Genomic DNA, 18,231 nt, shown 5'->3' with positions numbered 1-18,231 from the left:
CAGAAAGGGTAAACAAATATGTTTTGAGACCAGCCTGGATTCTTTCTAGAGATCCAGAATTGGAGACAAGGGAGCTCCACAGCCTGCTGTCCTCCCAGTATGTAACTTGGGAAATATGCACATGGTCCCTAAAGTGCCAGTGAGTGGAATGCAGAAATGTCAGCTCCCTCTGTTTCTTTCTCAGCTCTATCTGAGTTGACTCCTATTATCATAGCATCCGATTGCATTGTATGTAGTAAATTACCCATTGCACAGAAGACATCAGAAATAGACCCGTTCCTTGAACTGCCCCAATCAGGAGAAAAACATCCCCAGTGATGATCCATAGTCAAGCAATTGGCCAAAAAGGTTGGCCTGGCCCTCCCAACCTTTGAAGCCACCTGACGAAGCTAATTTCCCAGTCATGGACCCTCCATCAAAAAATATTCTTCCCTCAGTCTCCAAGAGTTAAAGTCTAGGAGTAATAGGGTGCCTCAGTTGACCTCAGCCATCGCAATGATGCATGAAGGAAAAAAACTGTTTCTCAGGATATGTCTATAGTGCTGCCATGGAGTGTGATTGCAATTCATGCAGACACCCCCAAAATGGTTTAATCTCGCTCGTTTTGGTACTGAACCAGTGAAGCTGCAGCAGCAAATGCTTCAGCAGGGGCCTTACAATTACTGGGTAATAATTAGAGTGGATAGCCTGCACTGAACTGCATGGGTATGGGAGATTTGAGGGACCAGTAAAAGGGCCAGGGATCACTACCAACGGTATGATATTGACTATCATACTTGTTGCTGACAGCAGCTAAAATCAATAGGCCTTTTGGAAGGCCTGTGCAGCATTAGCATGGGGGGGGGGGGGGCCTCTTGCGTAACCTTTATCTGACTCTGCACTCCCACCCACCCCAGATAAAATCTCTGTTGAACATGCTGGGTCTGTGTTTCAGAGAAAAACAAAAAGCTTATCTATATCTACCCTCTGGGATGTGTTTGTGAGGGCCTCCAGGCGTGCAGATTCAGCACTAATGCACTGGGTTAAATAGTGATCTGAGGAAACCTCTTGATTAGCTTTTGAAATTGCTTGCCCAACAAGCTTTTTTTTTTTTTTTTTTCACTGAAGTGTCCTTGCCTGCTAACACAGTTGGGGGTTCCCCAATGGCAGCTGAAAGAGGGGCTCATCGGAAGGCTGCCACTTTACCTTTCAAGAGCCACACCAAACTTTGGTAATTATTGAGGTCTGGGGGAGTTTTACTGACATATTGCAGGTTGGTGTGAGTGCTTGAGACTGAGACCCTGTCTACACTTACCTCCGGGATTCGGTGGCAGTCGACGGGAGTTACGCAAGCTACACAAAAAATTTGCATAACTCCCAGCGACTTCTGTGCTCCTCTTCTGTGCGCCGTCTTCACTGCACTGTGCCGACGGGAACCATGTTCCCGTCGATGCAGCGCTATGCCACTTACGAAGGTGGTCTTAGTAGGTTGATTTCTGGATCGACTGAGCGGGTCTTCACTGACCGCTCAGTTGATACAGAGCAATCGATCTGATGGCGGTGACTTTGCTGCCATCAGTGTAGCCGTAGCCTAAGTAAAGTATAGCTTTTAAGAGAGCACTCTTGTGTTATACTGTTTAGGTCAGCCCATTTATTGACCGGATGGCCGCGTCTCCATTGATTTATTTCCTGACACCACTTTGCACAGAGTAAGGTTAACAAGAGCTTTGGAGTTGAAAGAATCCCCGGTAACACATACTACCATGGCTTCATTGTTTCAGTACTCAAGCTAGTTATGTCTACATGAGCTGCAGTCATGCAGCTGTGATTGCCATATAGCCCCCACCCTTAGGTAGTCAGGTCTGAAACAATGTAGATCAAGTCCAACTTAATAGTTACTGGGAATGGAGAAGCCATGAAGTGTGCAGAGCACCAGTGAATAATAATACCTAGCTTGTAATTTTTCACCCATAGATCTTAAAGCACTTTACAGAAGAGATCAGAATCATTATTTCCTTTTTACAGATGGGGAAACTGACACCCAGAGTGATAAAACGATTTGCCCAAGGTCACGCAGCACGTTGGCAGCAGAGGTAGAACTAGATCCCAGTTCTTCTGAGTCATGCTCAGGGCCCTATCCACCAGGGTACATTGTAACATGCATTCACTTACCTAATTCATTAGGAAGAATTCCTGCATTCCTCACTAGCAGCAGCTTCTGAGTTGTCTTTAAGGGTAGCCCCAAACTGGCCATGTTTCAGCAGTCCAACCTAGAAGCGCTTGTATGATAGCCACCTAGTTGAATTCACACTAAATGCCATCAATCTAATGTCTACCAGGAGCTCCCTTTCTATGGAAATTTGTCAATCTAGTCATTGTAGCTTAGTATTAAATGTGTTTATCTTTAAAAAAGTCAGAATTAATATTCCCCAAAAACGTTTTGAAAACTAAGTTGAGGATCCAAATTCAACATACTGTTGAGATAGACACAGATATCATTTTCTCCGAAAAGCAGATGCTGTGTCAGTTTCTGTAAACACTTCAAATCTGGGATGTAGTGTAGAGTAATTTAGACTCTACTACAGCAGTACAGTGAGTAACCAGTACCCTCTTCCTCTCCTACTTTTCCCACACTGCTGTCTTTAGAACCAGACTAGCTGTTCCACAGCAGTGAAACATTTCATTTACAACAGTTTGGACCTTTGGAATTTCACTTGCACTCCAGTAAAATGTTAAGGATGTGATATTCCCATCTTACTCTGCTTACTTACTGTTGTTCATTGAATTACAGCATATGAACTGCACAGCACCTATAATTGCCTCATTAGCTCAGTGGGTATAATTAATTATATATGTACTGAATTAGCAAGGTACCTATATGTCAACTTGAAGCCCACAAGTAGTTCCACTGAAATACCTTGATGAATTAGATACATATTTCTGTTCAAAATGACGGTATACTAAGCAGGGAAAACAGATTGTACAATGCTGAATAACTATGGCTCTTGTGTTGCTGGAAACGTTGTCAGTTTGTGAACTTCCTGTTAAATAAACCTACCATCTATGGTAAGCATAAGTTTCATTTCCTTTTTCCCTTATTTAAAAATATTTTGAAAGGAAAAGAAACTCTCTGAGAGAAAAATAGTTTGAAACGGCTGTCTGGGTGATCAGTAATGATAACACTGAGCGGTAGCAGAGCAGAAGACATAAAGAAAAGAAACACAAACATTCAATGTACAATTAATATTTTGTCGTGTATTGAAAAATATATAACAATCATAGGATGCCATTTTAAATGTCAGGGGTTTTTCCTGGTCCAGCTTGCAGGGTAGGTGGTCTGTGGGAATGTGTGTGATCTGGACCCAGACAGACAACCTCGAGTAAGGGGAGTTGTGCCTTGCCGTTTCAATGAGCAGCCTGCTTTGTCTCTCTCTGTTTTTGAATTCTTGTATGTTATCATTCTAAGAAATAAAGTAGTGTTAAGCTGCAACCTTCCAGCAAAAATATTTGATGTTTTTATCAATCTTTTCTATTTGTATGCTGTGAACATAACATATTTAACTCCTACAAAACGTTTCATTTACTAATAAAAGAAAGAGACTTATAGGAAAACTTTGCCATGTGCATAATAAATAAAGTACTGAACTTATGTTTAAACTTTTATTATTATTCCTTGATTTATGATTATGGCCTATATTTTCAGTTAAATTCATGCAGCTCCTTTGAGCTAAATGGCGCTGCATGGGTATAATAGAATTTGCCTTTATGAGTCTGTTCCACTGAATATAATTGTTAAAAGATGCATACTTGAAATAAATGAATTTAATAAATAAATGAATCCACCCTAAATTCATGGCCTACACTGAAAAAGAGCTCTTTAGTGAAGCAATTAGAATCACAGTGACATGAGACAAAGACCACAATGTCAACCTCAACACCATACATTTAATAGTATCCTGCAGGTGTGACCAATAATACATTTAGCTCAGTGCACATTTTTTCCCAATTTGAGACTCTGGTAAAGTACTGAATCATATACATTTCAATGGTGGGTATTAATCAGGCATTGTAGCACCAATCAGCATAAAAACTAAATACAGTATTGTTCTTTTTAAAGTAAATCTGAAATACAGACGAAGCAGTAGATGCATGGAGCAAAATTGCTTCTGATCCTACATTCTTGTTAAAGTTGCAAAGTCGAGCACTCAAAAGGTAAGAAATGCAGAATTAAGGTTGCCTGTGAAACCTTAATTCTGACACTTTGTGCATATGTGTTATGACACAGTTTTTAATTAAGTGATCACATAATGTGTTTTCAAGAGACCCCCTGCTTCTTTAATGCACAAGATGGACTGTGTTCATTGAATAGGTAGGATCCTCATCTTTCAATATGCCTCATATAGTATTTATTGCACACCATCCAAACCCTGCACTGAATACAAAATTACGAAATTCCTCATGAAATTTTCCATGGTGGTCTTATTGTTTTAACTTATTTTTTTACATACATTAATGCATTTATCTTCACAACACTCCTGGGAGGATAGGAAGTATTATCCCCATTTTTTGGATGGAGAATTGAGGAACAGAGATATTAAAATAAAAAGTATACACTCATTTCAGGTGCCCAATCTGAGATATAGAGTACCTGATTTTTCAGAGTACTTTGCAATATATAGCACTTCATATATTCAAGTATGCTCCCTTTGACTTCATTACAGCAGTGAGTGCTCAGCACTTCTGCAAATAAGACCCCCACATTATTAAAGTGAAGAAGACTTAATTAGTCTCCACTTATGAAAAGTTAGTTTAAGTGACTTGCTCAGCATCACACAGAGATTCTGTAGCAGAGGCAGGGATATAATCCAGTTTTCCAGAGAACCAGTCAACTGCCTTAACCATGAGACCATCCTTTCTCTTCCTTCAGTCCCCTGCCTCATTCACAGCGCATCTTCCAACTTCTTCCACAAATGAAGCAGAGATACTGCAGACAACAGCCTCTTTCATTGCACAATCCAGATTCATCCTCAGAGGAGGTCCAGCATGTTTACTGAATGAGGGCAGGGGTCCCGTGGAAAAATACAATGTGATTATGTAATTAAAGACTGGATTATAACGTATACACACAAAGGGGGTGAATCAAGAATGCACAGGCAACCTTAATTCTAGCATTTCCTAATTTTTCAGTATTTGACTTTGCACCCTTATCATTCTTTAATGTAGTTTTTTAATACAATTTCCTAAAAAGTGAAAAATAAAAAAAAAAATCATCTTGTGGAACCATATAGATCCTGGACATGGTTCATGAGCAGAATTTCAGATCTTTAGCTCCATAGCACGGTCCTCTACCACTTCAGCCAATGGAATAACTAGTAGCAAAAGAAGGTTGTTATTGTGAATGTAGTCCTGCTGCTATTTTAGCTGAACCTTTCCGCAAAAAATTCAGCCTGAGCCAGACACTCAGGATGGAAAATATCAGCTTGAACAGTTAAAGTTTGACAAAGTTATAAACAACTACCTGCACTGCCTATAATCAGGACTCTTGGGAGGAAATCCTGAACAATTGCACATTAAAGGTCAGTATTCTTACAGTAATTTTATTACTATATGAAAAATATTTTTAAAATATAATTCACAGGATAAACAAACTGAATGCTGGACAATTCTGGGAACTAAATTAGGTAGATTTGATATGAAAAGTGAAATTGAGAGTAATAGCAAAGTCAAGTTTCTTTTGTACAAGATGAGGCTAGTAATATTTTCCCCACCCGTTAGTGCTGTGGCTCTTTTGCTGATCTGTTTCCTTTTTTATTTGTTGCATACAGCAAGATACGTGCATGCCTACCAACAGCAATGGAGGCTGTGCTAAGTCCTGCACAATCTTTCTCAGAAGGAGGGGTTTTATTTTTGAAACTACAGTTGGTATTGATTGATTGAATTTCATTTAAAGCCTGAGGGTTTCTTTAAAGACAAGAGCTGATGGCAAGGTCCTGAGTAGTTTGAAATCTTTCTCTTCTCATGAAATCGATGAAAGAGAGGGTAACCACTTTGATTGTTGGGGTCTGTAGGCTGGTGGCATGGTCCAGCCGGAAGCGTCACAACCCTTCCTCGGGCCCAGGCTCCAAGGAAGGCCACAGCACCTTTCTCTAGGGGAATAAGCTCCCTGCTTATGAGTCTGTAGCCCCGGACCCCAGGTGGGGTGGGCTTCCCAGTATTTCTGTAGCCATCTGGCCCTCAAGTAGGGCAGGGCTGGTAGGGTGTCCACGACCCCCCGCCTTCCAACAGGCGGGGTGGGCAAGCAGTCTATTGCCCCCGACTCTCAGGCAGGGCGGGGCATGCAAAGGAGTCTGTAGCCCCTGGCTCGCAAGCAAGGCTGGGAAGTCCAAGCAATCTATAGCCCCCAGCCCTCAAACAGGGTGGGGCTGGTAAGCAGTCTGGTGCCCCCGGCCCTCAGGCGGGGCAGGGCAGACAAAGATCCACAGTTTACAGACCCTGGCCCCGAAGCCGGGTGGGGCTGACAAGTAGTCTGTTGACCCCGGCCCTCAAGTAGTCAAGGCAGGTACAATCTATAGCCCCTGGCCCTCAAACCAGGCAGGGCTGGAGCAGTAGTCAATAGCCCCCAGCTCTCAAGCGGGCGGGGCAGGTACAGTGGTCTATAGCCCCCGGCCTTACAGTCAGGCAGGGCTGGCAAAGCTTGGGGTCCTCTGGCCAGCAGTGCAGAGGACGCCAAGCACTCCGGGGGTGGTTAGGGAAGGGGACACAGGCCCACCTGACTCCACTGCGTCCCAGCCGAGGGCCCTACCCAGCGGGGTTCCAGCCACAACGCACTGACTGACTCGGTCACACTCAGCCACTTTCTAGTCGGATGTCCCTGGGCTACTTCCTCCCACCCAATCCCCGGGTTCCTACATCCACGTAGCTCCCTCCGGGTTGCTGGGGGAGGTGGCGACGGGCGTCCTGCGAGTCCCTCACCGTCAACCAGTGGAAGATCTGGAAACTCCTCAGGGTTGTCCGTGGAGGGTAGCTCCTCCAGGTCACAGGGCCCCACCGGTTCCTCTGGTCCACGAGGTTTGGTCCTCCAGATCAGGGCCGGCCTCAGGGGGTTTCTCCCACCCAGCGGGCTTGGGTAGCTGCTCCCAGCTCTCAGGGCCCGGCGGCCCTACCCAGTCACCAGGGTCCGGTGGCACTCTCCAGTCACTCGGGCCTGACAATTTGGGCAGGCTTTGGAGGCTCTGGTTGGCAGCGGGGTTGCGCCAAACAGCCGCAGGGCCTGGGTCAGGCCTAGATCACAGCCTCTGAGAAGACATGTCTGCCTTCAGTGGCAACTTCCCCCTGACTGAGCTGCTGGGCCTGATTTTTATACTCCCCCCCCTGGCCCTGGCTCTGCCTCTCTGCTTCTGGGGGGGTTGGCCTGCAGGGCCTGGTTCTGTCCAGCGGGGATGTCACGACCCTTCCTCGGGCCCAGGCTCCGAGGAAGGCCACAGTGTCTCATTACAGGGTCTCAAAATGAGGTTGGCTCGGGGGCGCTCTGCGACTGTGGGGCCTACTTCCATTCCTCCATCCATTCACACATCCAGGCAGAGTTCCTCTGGGTAGCATCCGCTGGTTCCCTTGACACCTTCTCTGCTCGGTGTCCCATTCTGGTTCCCTTTGTTTCAACCTATGACCCCCATGCCTGCTCCTTTTTTCATTAGTTGTCCCACGAACTTAGATGTGTCCCGGGTCCAGTGACTCCTCCCCTTAAGGGGAAGGGCTGTTAGCAGTGGGAGGGCTCGCTCCCACCTACTCCCCAGACCATGAATAGTACAGGGTCTCAAAGAAAATGAAACTCAAAGCGGTCTGGAGAGTTTGGTTAAAGTTCTGGTATGTGTGACCTGTCTGTGCCCAGGGTAGCCACCTGAGAATGCCAAGATCAGGGCAGGCTGCAAAAGGAGAGCAGATTCTCCCAGTGCTGGTGGGTGACACTGAAGTCAGGCTCCCAACCAGCCATGAACTGCTTCTGATTCTCCACACTGGTTATCAAGAAGCTAGTCCACAAATGCACACAGCCCCCGTTACTGCATTCCAGCTCCTGGCTCCCAAATCAGCCACTAGGCCCAGTAAAGAGATCAGTTCTTTAAACTCTGTACTCTTTACTAAAAAGGTTCCCTCTGACCCCAAAGGGTCAGCCACAGTACCAGATCAATATGAGTTTGTATCTTACCCAAAATATCACGCTGCCAGCCAACCCTTTAGTAACTAAAACTAAAGGTTTATTGTAAACAGAAAGAAATAAACCATGAGAGAAATGTTAAAGGGTTAAAGCAATCAGATACATACAAATGATTGAAAGTCCATATACATCAGGTTTCTAGAAGGAATGTGGAGTTTGCAGGCTTGTATAGTCTCCTCTGGTATACATCCAGTACCTGGATGGGTCTCAGTTCTTTGTTACACAGCTTCAGTTGCAGATGACTTGATCCAGAGGTAGGTAGGTAGCTGAAGCTCAGGATAGCTATGGTGGTTTGATCTTATATACACTCTGTCCCTGGCCATGCGGCCTGTGGAAACTTACAGGAGCTAAAATGGAGTCCAGAGTCACATGGGCCAATCCTGGTAACTCTTCAGGTATGCCTTTCATTTCTTCCTGGGCCCTTTCCTTCTGTAAAGGTTTTGATGGGCCATTAAGCGGGCTATTGTCCTGCTGCCTCTCTGTCTGGGGTGTGTCTTATACAGCATAGTTTGAAACACAGGTACATCAAATATGTCCATAACTTCCATTACAGATATAACACATGAAAATAAGAATTGCCATGTTTCTCAGTGCATTACATCCTTTCTAACAGTACCTGACATGGCATATCTTACATGAACCGTTATGATTTTGACATATTAATGTTACACAATACAGTAAATACCTCCCCTTCCCCCCTCAAGCCAGCCCACCTGACAGTATGTATCCACACTCCCAAGTATTTTGGGATTAGTTTGAAATTTGAGCCTGTGTACATAGTGTGAGGCTGCAATCACTGAAGTCTGCATTTTCTTCTTGAGAAGAGGGGATTCTCTTACATTAATTCCTCAGGAAGTCCTTGGAACCCAACACAGCTTCAGAATCTGACCTCTTTAGGATCTGGATAGCTTCTGGAGGTGCTTGGGCCAAATTACAACAAAAAAGCAGGCTTACAGGCTGGAAAATGTACTGCAATAAAGTCACGTATAACTTTGAAAATACATGTGAATAAGAGTTGCTATTTTAAATTACATGAGCCCACATCTTAAAAATATAAGTTTATCTATATTGGTTATTAATTTGTTCCTAAACATTTCATAATATTACATTGCATTATATAATACCACTGCAAGTAGTGTTTGTCCTCTACCTTAAATATAGCATAAGTGCTAGTCATGTCCTAATTATGCAGATGTTGTAGAAACTCCATAATTTAGATTGCTTTGAAATTTACATTTAAAGCAGTAATAAAATCTCTTTCATCTTTTTATTGAATTTAGTTTCCAGATTTGGCACTTGAAATGTCCAGGTTATTTTTCAGTGAAATACTCACTAACTTTTTCAGAGAAAATATTTCAAAATGCTGCTTTTTAAAATATTATCTTCTGCTCCTAATTTCTGATTGTCTTTTAGCTAAATAATCAGCATTCCCACACACAGAAATCTCTCTCTCCTTTTCTCTCTCACACACACACAGTTTAAGAGAATGTCTTATATGTAGGTCTCTAGAACTTTTTAAATTAAAAGACCCTTCGTCAGAATAACTGCTCTAAAGCATGCAAAGACTAGCTGTCAAAACTGCTCAGATCTGCTACTTTCATATTCCAGCATAGATTATCTGCTTCCCTGATTCACCAGATGTACTGTGCACGAACCTTGAAAACCTCAGAGCTGCTTTAACCAGTGTTGGGGACTGGTTCAGCCTTTGGAAGCATTGGGGATTGGCAGGTGTGGAAATTAGAGGGACATAAAGGTGGCATACAACAACTTGCTCCTCGTTCTCTCCCCTAACTGTAGCTCAATCAGGCCTGAGAATCGGGACCATTATTTCTTTTACAACACATTCCAGAATAACATTTTGTATTCATTTTTTATGTCTTTTTAGGAAATCACTTAAAATGTTGAAAGTTGCTTTCATTGCTGTAAAATAACTGTCATGTCCTAAATGTTTTTTCAGCCTCAAACAGACCTGAATACACTGTGATCCTATCACGATGAGTGCCATAGAAAAGCCCATGAGGAAATTATCTCCCATTGTTGTTTACAACGTTATTGTAGCCATGTTGGTCCCAGGATATTAGAGAAAAGGTGGGTGAGCTAATATCTATTATTGGATCAACTTCTGCTTGTGAAAGAGACAGAAATACTTCCTTGAGGTGGCCCATGAAGAGGTTGGCATATTGGCGAGCGATCCTAATACCCAAGGCTCTTCCCATGGTTTGGACAAAGTGTTTGTTGTTGAATGTACATTTGTCATGGATGAGGATAAAATGGATGAGTTTGATGATTTGTTTGGGGTAGATATCTGATTGTTGTCCATTGTCTTGTAGATATACGAGGCAGGCAGTGATTCCATCATTGTGAGGAATGGAGATGACATCCATTGTGGCAAGGATGGTGTTCTCTGGGATGTTATCGTTGCAGAGTTTTTTGTGGAAGTCAGTTGTATCCTGAAGAAAAGTAACCATTGGAGTGGTGACTGATTTGAGGAACGTTTCTGTGAGTTCCGATATTCCTTCAACAAGAATGCCGTGGCTGGATATGATGAGTCTGCCTGGGTTCCCTTGTTTGTGTATCTTGGGAAGCCTGTAAAAGGTCCCTGGGCTGAGTTCATGGGGGATGAGGTTGTTGAATTTCTCTTGGAATTGTCTAGGGAAGGATTTGCTGATATCCTACTATTCCTGAGTGTATTGTGGTGTGGGGTCCTTTTTGAGTTTCTTACAGTAGGTGATATTGGAGAGTTTTCAGCTTGAACTCATCATAGTCCTCATGGTTGAGAACTATGATGGTTCCCTTTGTCTGCTGGCTTGATCACTATCTGTTGCTAGGATTTCAGGGACTGGATACCTGTCCTCTTCATGGTGGATATATTGTGGTTAATGTCATGATCTTAAAGGATTCTACGGTTAATTTTTTCCTGAAAGAATCACTGTAATGACCAAGAATGTGGTTTCATCCACTGTGGGTTGTTCAGTCAGATGATTAATTTTTCTTATGACTGTTGGTGGGGATGTGATAATTGTGGGTAGTTTCATCTTAGCTATGAAAGATTAATTATTCTGTCCTGCCCACTCCCACCCACAGATTTGCCTCCCATCCCCTCTGTATTTGAATCAGGAAGGTTCCTCCTCCAGGCTGCTTGGGCCCAGCAGGTGGGGCAAATTTGGGTGGATTTTCATAAGGACAGTAAAAGGCAAATCTCTGACACAAAGGCCACTCCACTATCCCCTGCCAAATGTCAAGTCCCTACTCCAAATTTCAAACTGGATTTCAAATATAAGATCTCAAAAAATGTTAATGGGTCAAACAATGAATTTTTTGCTAGCCTTGTTCTCAGAAATGGCAGAACATTTTTGGATGAAACTTTTCAGAAATATTCAGCCTTAGGCAAACCCTAGACATGTTAAATTTCAACTGAAACCTTTAAAGTTTGGCAACGTTAGAAGCAACTGAAAACAGGGTCTTATAGTGGGAAGTGTTGGACATCTTTAAGAATGAGCTCTACCACCAATCCCACCTATAATATAATATTAATTATCATTCATCTTTGCATTTACAGCTTCTCTTATGGCACCCAGTGATCTGCACATTGTTAAACAAGACTCTGGATTTATTCTCTCCTGGAACAGTAATCTGACAAAAGAAATGGACACACGTTTTGTGAAGTACGTTTTGAACTATAAGTTGTTCGATCCAACTAAGGAAATGACAGTAAGTTAACACACTTTACACATAGTTTTGGTAAAATTAAATAATGCTTTCTTTAATGTCTGTAATTTGCAATATATTAATAATAATATGCGTTATCCTATCGGCTACTACATAGCACTCTTCATCCTAATGCAGTTCCATATTTTCTTCTTTCAGGAAAGACTTCCAAAAAAGGAAAAGATGATAAGACTTGGGTTACACTCTGGCCTTCATGCTAAAGTTAAAACACAACTTCTTTCAAAAGAAACAGAAGATATTATAGAGGAGAGTAATTGGACTGAATTTACTTACAAGGCTCCTCCATGTCAGCTGGTTTTCTGCATAGTGTCAAGATATTAAAAATGTGTGATGAAAAAATTAGAGATGCACCAGTTCTGAAGTTCTGGCTAATAGCTCTTCCTTGTGTTGGTTATTTTTTGGTATGCATTTCTTTAAAATAATAAGGGGGGATATGAGAGAGAGATATAAAAATCATGTGTGTTATGGAGAAAATAAATAGGGAAGTCTTATTCACCTCTTCACATAACACAAGAACCAGAGTCACCCCATGAAATTAATAGGCAGCAGATTTAAAACAAATAAAAGGAGGCACTTCTTCACACAACTCACAGTCAACCAGTGGAGCTTGTTGTCAGGGGATGCTGTGAAGGCCAAAGGTATAACTGGGTTTTAAAAAAAAAAAAGGTAAGTTCAGAGAAGATAGGTCCATCAATGGTATTAACTAAGATGGTCAGGGACACAACCCCATGCTTTAGGCATAATGGGAGAGATGGGTGGAAGCATGCTACAGTTACAAAATTACCCTTTCTACTGTAGTGACAGACACAGAAACACCCCACGATCCTCTTGGACTTCTCTAGCAACTACATGGATTATGGAACTTCCATTCCACATGGTCCTGGGGAATCCCAGGAGGACACCTTAGCTTCTGCAATAGGAATTATTGAGTGTTTCTGCAAATGGCTCAAAAGTGGCCTCTGGCAATAGGAATGGAAATGTTCCCAGTGTCCCATAAGGCAAAAGCAGGCACATCCTTTAAGTCTCTTCTAGAAATTGGGATCCATCTCTTCCTCTCTGTCTCTCCCTTGAATATGTACTGACACCAATCACTTAAAGAATCAATGTAAAGCAAGCAACATCTTAACATCCTTCTCTTCTCTTCCTTTCTTTCTTTTTTGGTTGCGGTATATATTCAAAATCTCTCATGCATCATATATAACATTTCCAATTTAAATTGTACCTGGGACATTAAAACAGAAGCTCCTGCGGATGCTCAGTATTTTCTTTCCTACAGGTAAGGATCCTGTCAAAATAAGCACAAAATCATATTAAAAATCATCTGAGTTCTACATTACTCCTATTTGCTTTCCACAGGCAGAGTAGAAAAGAGTTTGAATGCCAACTATATTTAACAAATGCAAAGAACCAAAACATTGGATGCCACATGAAAGAAGTATATTTTAATCCTTCAAAACAAATCAGATTTAATATAACAGTAAAGGAACTAAGCAACAATTCAGAAAAACATTCCTACTACAAAAAGTTTAAACCTCAAAGACTAGGTAAGTGTTTTTGTTATTGCCTAATATGAAATGTTCAACTGCTTGTGATTTCATTGCGGGAGGGGAGTGGAAAGCACAACTCAATACAGTCTAAGGAATATATTCTGTGTTTATTATGCATTGACATTTGTAGGAATTTGACATAAAGATAAACAATCAAATATGCCCCAAAGAAGGTTTTTTCTCTCTAATATAAATCACTATTTGTATTTAGAGCTGTTCAAAAAATGGTAATGATTGCTTTGTGAAAAAAATTCTAACATTTCAAAATCATTTATGTCCTGTATAATTCGAGAAGGAATGATTTTTAATTGATTTAAAAAAAAACATGAATATTTTTATAGAATATTTTTGTTTCTGAAGCTTTCATTTCTCCTATTTTCTTCCCCCATCACAACATTCTCCCATTTGAATCCCCTTTATTTCTTCCTCCCTCTTTTTGCCACCACAAAAGGGCAGGAGGGGAAATAAAAACAAACTGAAAAACAAATCCATAAAATGTTCATGTTGGGGTTTAATTAAAATCTTGTAAACTACACTTATTGGCAATATTTATTTGTTACAAAGCAATTTCTTGATGAAAAATGTTTTAGATGAAAAGCTTCAGTGATGAAAACTTCTATTTGTAACTCTGTTGATAATTATGGCTGATCCAATAAGTTTCTTATTCATTTACGTCTAAGGATTAAGCTCGGAGGTGAAAAGCTTCCCATGAAAGGTATTGGTAGTTTCCTGTTTGGTTCTAGTTCACATATCAATTACAATATATATGTAGCTACCTTTTACATTATGAACATAAGGTGTTGTGTTCAAACCTAAGTTGCACTGGCATAAATCTGGAATAACTCTAGATAATCTGATGGTCCCTCTGACCTTAAAGCCTGAATGTATGAACTCCATCGATATCAGAGCAATAGAAATATTGTCACAAACACTTCAGATTTACACCACAGCAACTTATTTCAGAAGATGGCCCACCTTTTTTCCTCTCATCTACACTCCAAGCCAGACTTTGATTTCATTTATACTGATTTGCATCCGTGGGATTTACTGGCATCACCTCAGATTTACAGTGCCACTGAGATCATTATGTGACCTTTTGAATTTATTTCTGATGTGAATTCTTTGTTCAGACGATAGGAAAACTTGTACAGCAATACATTTTGGTTTAGTTTTAAACCACACTAAACTATTGTGATGATCTAACCAGAATGTGAACAGCACACTTTACTTTGCCTGAAACTGCCAAACAGAAGCTGCAGTCTGCCTGTGTACTGTATTCCATTCACATGCCTGCTTGCTGACAGAACGTGAAATAATCTGTTTGTGCTTATTGTCAGAGAAACTGAACCCTCCAATCAATGTGTCTATAGCACTTGAAAATAGAAGCATTAAAATTAACTGGAAACCACCACCTACCATTGGTTCAGCCTTCAAAATTTGCTTTGCATACCAAGTGAAAATTACAGATCTCGAGGTAATATATGCTAATGCACTTCTTAATCAGTATAACCGTAGCTCTGTACCAACTAATTCTCCCCTCAAGTTAAACGGAATCAAGTCTTGGTTGAATTTCTGAGAAAACCCAAGTGCTGCAGCAGATGACCTAGCATTTGCTATTCTTCTTCTCAGTAGAGCTGGTCAAACACGAAAACCTGTTTTCACGAAGATGTAGAAAGTTGTTTTCATTTTGAAATGAACCAGTTTTTCATTTCCTCTTTTTTATTTTTACTGAAAACACTATGAAATGATTACTGACATTTTTCATTTCCTAAAAAGCAGATTTTTGGGGGTCAAAGAAAAACGTTGATAACTACCTTAAACACTTTTAATTAAAAAATACTCATTATTTTGTGAAAAATGAAAAAAGTTAAAAAAAAAACAAAAAACGCTAACATATTTCCATGAGAAATTTGGATTGAAAAGACCAGTTTGAGTCTGAATCTTTTTGGTTGAAAAATTTTAGTAGTTCTACTTCTGAGTCACTGCTGAACAAAACTTGCTTAGCAGTTATTGTGGTGTTAGAGAGGCGGTCTTTGAGATGAGGCATTAAAATGAAGGCTTACTTGTCATTAAGGAGCTTGTGACATGTTTTGCAAGAGGATGGGAGTGTCCTGGTCAAATTGAAGATTTGCTGTTTTACTATACTCCTTTCCTAAATTTCATCTACAGTTTCAGTTTCTCTGAAACTGGGGGATAGAAGTAAGTGATCTCCATACCATCTGCATAGGCATTTTGAGTGCTTGAGTGTATGCGGAGTGTTAAATGTATGCAAGTGTTGTCTTAATTACAGTATTTAGTTGAAACTGTGAAAGAGTACATTTCCTAAGCTCTAGCCCTTATGCATAGCTTCCCCTAAGAATGTCTGACAAATGTGTTTTTTGTAGTTCTTGATCTCGTTTTAAATTCATATATATCAGCTAAACTGAGATAAGCCCATTCTTTGTAAATCACAATATAAAGCAGACGTGTGTGTAGGCACATAGTTGCATATTGTTGCCTTTGTTACAAACATGCACTGCTATTAAAATCCTATTTTCCCTCTGCAAAATAGACACACGGATTGCTCAGTGTTTTCAAATGTGATGAATAAAGTTAGGCTTTAGTCAAGTCCGTATCTAAACACATAAATGCGAATAGCCTGATTATGTGAGGTGCTGAGCCCCTGCAGCCTTTGCTGCAGTCAACATGTGACTAGCTCTGTGCATAAGGAGGACTCACATGAAGCACATTGCCAGGATCTAAATATAACAATACAGCGAAGGACAACAGCAAGTAGTCTGGAGATGGGGGCAGAAGAGGATGAAGGTCATGTCAGTGAAAGATTGTTACACAGGCTAAGTTTTGGTATTTTAGAGGGAGATTTGTCAAAGCACAAAGGGCATTTAGGTGCCCAACTTCCATTCGAAGTCAGATGGAGCTGGTCATCTAACTGCCTCTTGTGCTTTTGAATAGCATCCCCCAACCTGGGAGATATTTTATAAAAAGTAACATATTAACATTTGTGGCAGTTCCTGGACTGAAGGCTGAGATGGAGCTCAGGAAGGATTTGACGGAGGAAAGTAAAGTCACATGGTACATGGGGTCACACTTATGCTGTGTACCAGCCCATGCTGCGAAGACAAAACACTCAATCTGTTTACAGGTGTAGTAGAGCCGGCACTTCACCACTGGAGTCGTTCTGCATTGCTAAGTTATAATGACCTCATTGCTCAGGTTATCACAACCTATATGTCTATATGTGGAAATATATATTTAAAGTCTGATTAAAATCTTGACTATGGTTAGGCTGCTGGTGTGCTGAGACAACTGTCTATTGTGCTGACCAATATTGTCTCATTGTTTCTTTGTACTCCCTCATCAGTCTGTCTGTATCCTGTCTGTATCCATGTCTTTTATCTTATACTTAGATTGTAAGCTTTTTGAGGCAGGAACTGTCTTTTATCTCTGTTTTTACAGCACCTAGCACAATGTGGTACTGGTCTATGATTAGGACTCCTATGTGCTATGGTAATTTGAATCATAAAGAAAATAATAATAAACATAATACACAAGAACAGATAATACAACTCCATTGAATTCACAACTGTAACAAACAACCAGAGATTTCATCCTTTCAGCTGAAGATAGAAGTATAGGGTCAAGTACTGTTGTTTTTGTTTTGTGTGTGTGTATGTATCAGTGTGTGTGTATGTGTATGCTCTGTGTAGAAGATACCAAAGGCAATGCAAACAAGGTAGAGACTATAAATGGGAAAACAGTCAGACTTTCAAGTGCTTTGTAGAGTGAGTGAAGTGGAATGCCTGGAGGAGATTTATTCATACACATATTAACGCCTGCTAGCCCCGTATTAGAAGAATTATATAAGATCATTCAGCACATCAGACCCCAGTCCAACAAACCCTGCTATTGGCCTGTAACTGCTTCAGTGCTGCTGGTGCTGCTTCCCCAACTTCCTCTAAAGCTGTTACTGTGATTTTAAATCCAGCAGCATGTTTCCTTTGCTTCAGAAAAGCTGATATATAATATGCCAGAACCTCAGCTGGCATAAATCGGCATAGCTACATGTGTTCTCTGGAGTTATGCTGACTTACACTAGCTGAGGATCTGGCCCAATATAAATATATTATATATACAGGTTTATATAATACACACACTTTCCCTTCTTGCTCTTTCCTGACTTCAGAGAAGGCCAGTATAGTGGTGGCAGTTTTTGCAGTGTGAATCTATAGAGTACGTTAAATTCACAGGCCAGGTACTAATTCATGCAAACCTCTTTAAAACATCCCCCTCTTGATGCCTATAGTAAGGTTGCTGTCCATGTTACTTGGACTTTCACTTTTAACCTGATTTTGAATCTGCTTCTAAGTAGGACCAAATATGATGATTGAACATCATCAAGTGCATTTATGTGCTACCCATCTTTTAAAAATGCTTTTAGTACAGGTATCATGCTTTAAAAACTATTCAAAGGTAGGCACCTACTTTCCTATATTGAGCAAGTGGGAAATCCAAACATTTTCCTGTGAGAAATTTCAAACCAAGTCTTCATTTAAAAATTTTCAAATTGAACACTTTCAGCTTTCCCATGGGAAGTTTTGAGCCTATTTGAAGTTAAATGTTTTATTTCTAACTGATAACTCAAACTAAATTGATGTTTAATTTTTGAAACTGAAAAATGAAAATAAAATGAAGTAAGTGAAAATGAAACAAAATGGTTTGCTTTGAAATTGAAATGTAAAAGGTTTGTTCAGAAATTTTCTGTGA

General features: G+C 40.8%; 1 protein-coding gene across 1 annotated transcript in view; it reads left to right on the top strand.

The window, feature by feature from the left end:
* Nucleotides 1–15,793, top strand: part of LOC137151462 (interleukin-5 receptor subunit alpha-like) — a 59,953-nt gene extending 44,160 nt beyond the window's left edge. Inside the window, exons 2-8 of the mRNA XM_067545728.1 lie at nt 10,522–10,651; nt 11,751–11,902; nt 12,059–12,203; nt 13,085–13,196; nt 13,277–13,464; nt 14,805–14,941; nt 15,758–15,793. Of these exons, the coding sequence (XP_067401829.1) occupies nt 10,522–10,651; nt 11,751–11,902; nt 12,059–12,203; nt 13,085–13,196; nt 13,277–13,464; nt 14,805–14,941; nt 15,758–15,793 (900 nt within the window). The remainder of the gene's footprint in view (nt 1–10,521; nt 10,652–11,750; nt 11,903–12,058; nt 12,204–13,084; nt 13,197–13,276; nt 13,465–14,804; nt 14,942–15,757) is intronic.
* Nucleotides 15,794–18,231: the final 2,438 nt, after the last annotated feature.

The sequence above is a fragment of the Emydura macquarii genome, unplaced genomic scaffold (genome assembly GCF_026122565.2).
Source record: "Emydura macquarii macquarii isolate MOO-44397 ecotype Brisbane River unplaced genomic scaffold, CSIRO-AGI_Emac_v2 contig_1070, whole genome shotgun sequence".
Lineage (NCBI taxonomy): Eukaryota > Metazoa > Chordata > Testudines > Chelidae > Emydura > Emydura macquarii.
This window is presented reverse-complemented; position numbering and strand designations above follow the sequence as displayed.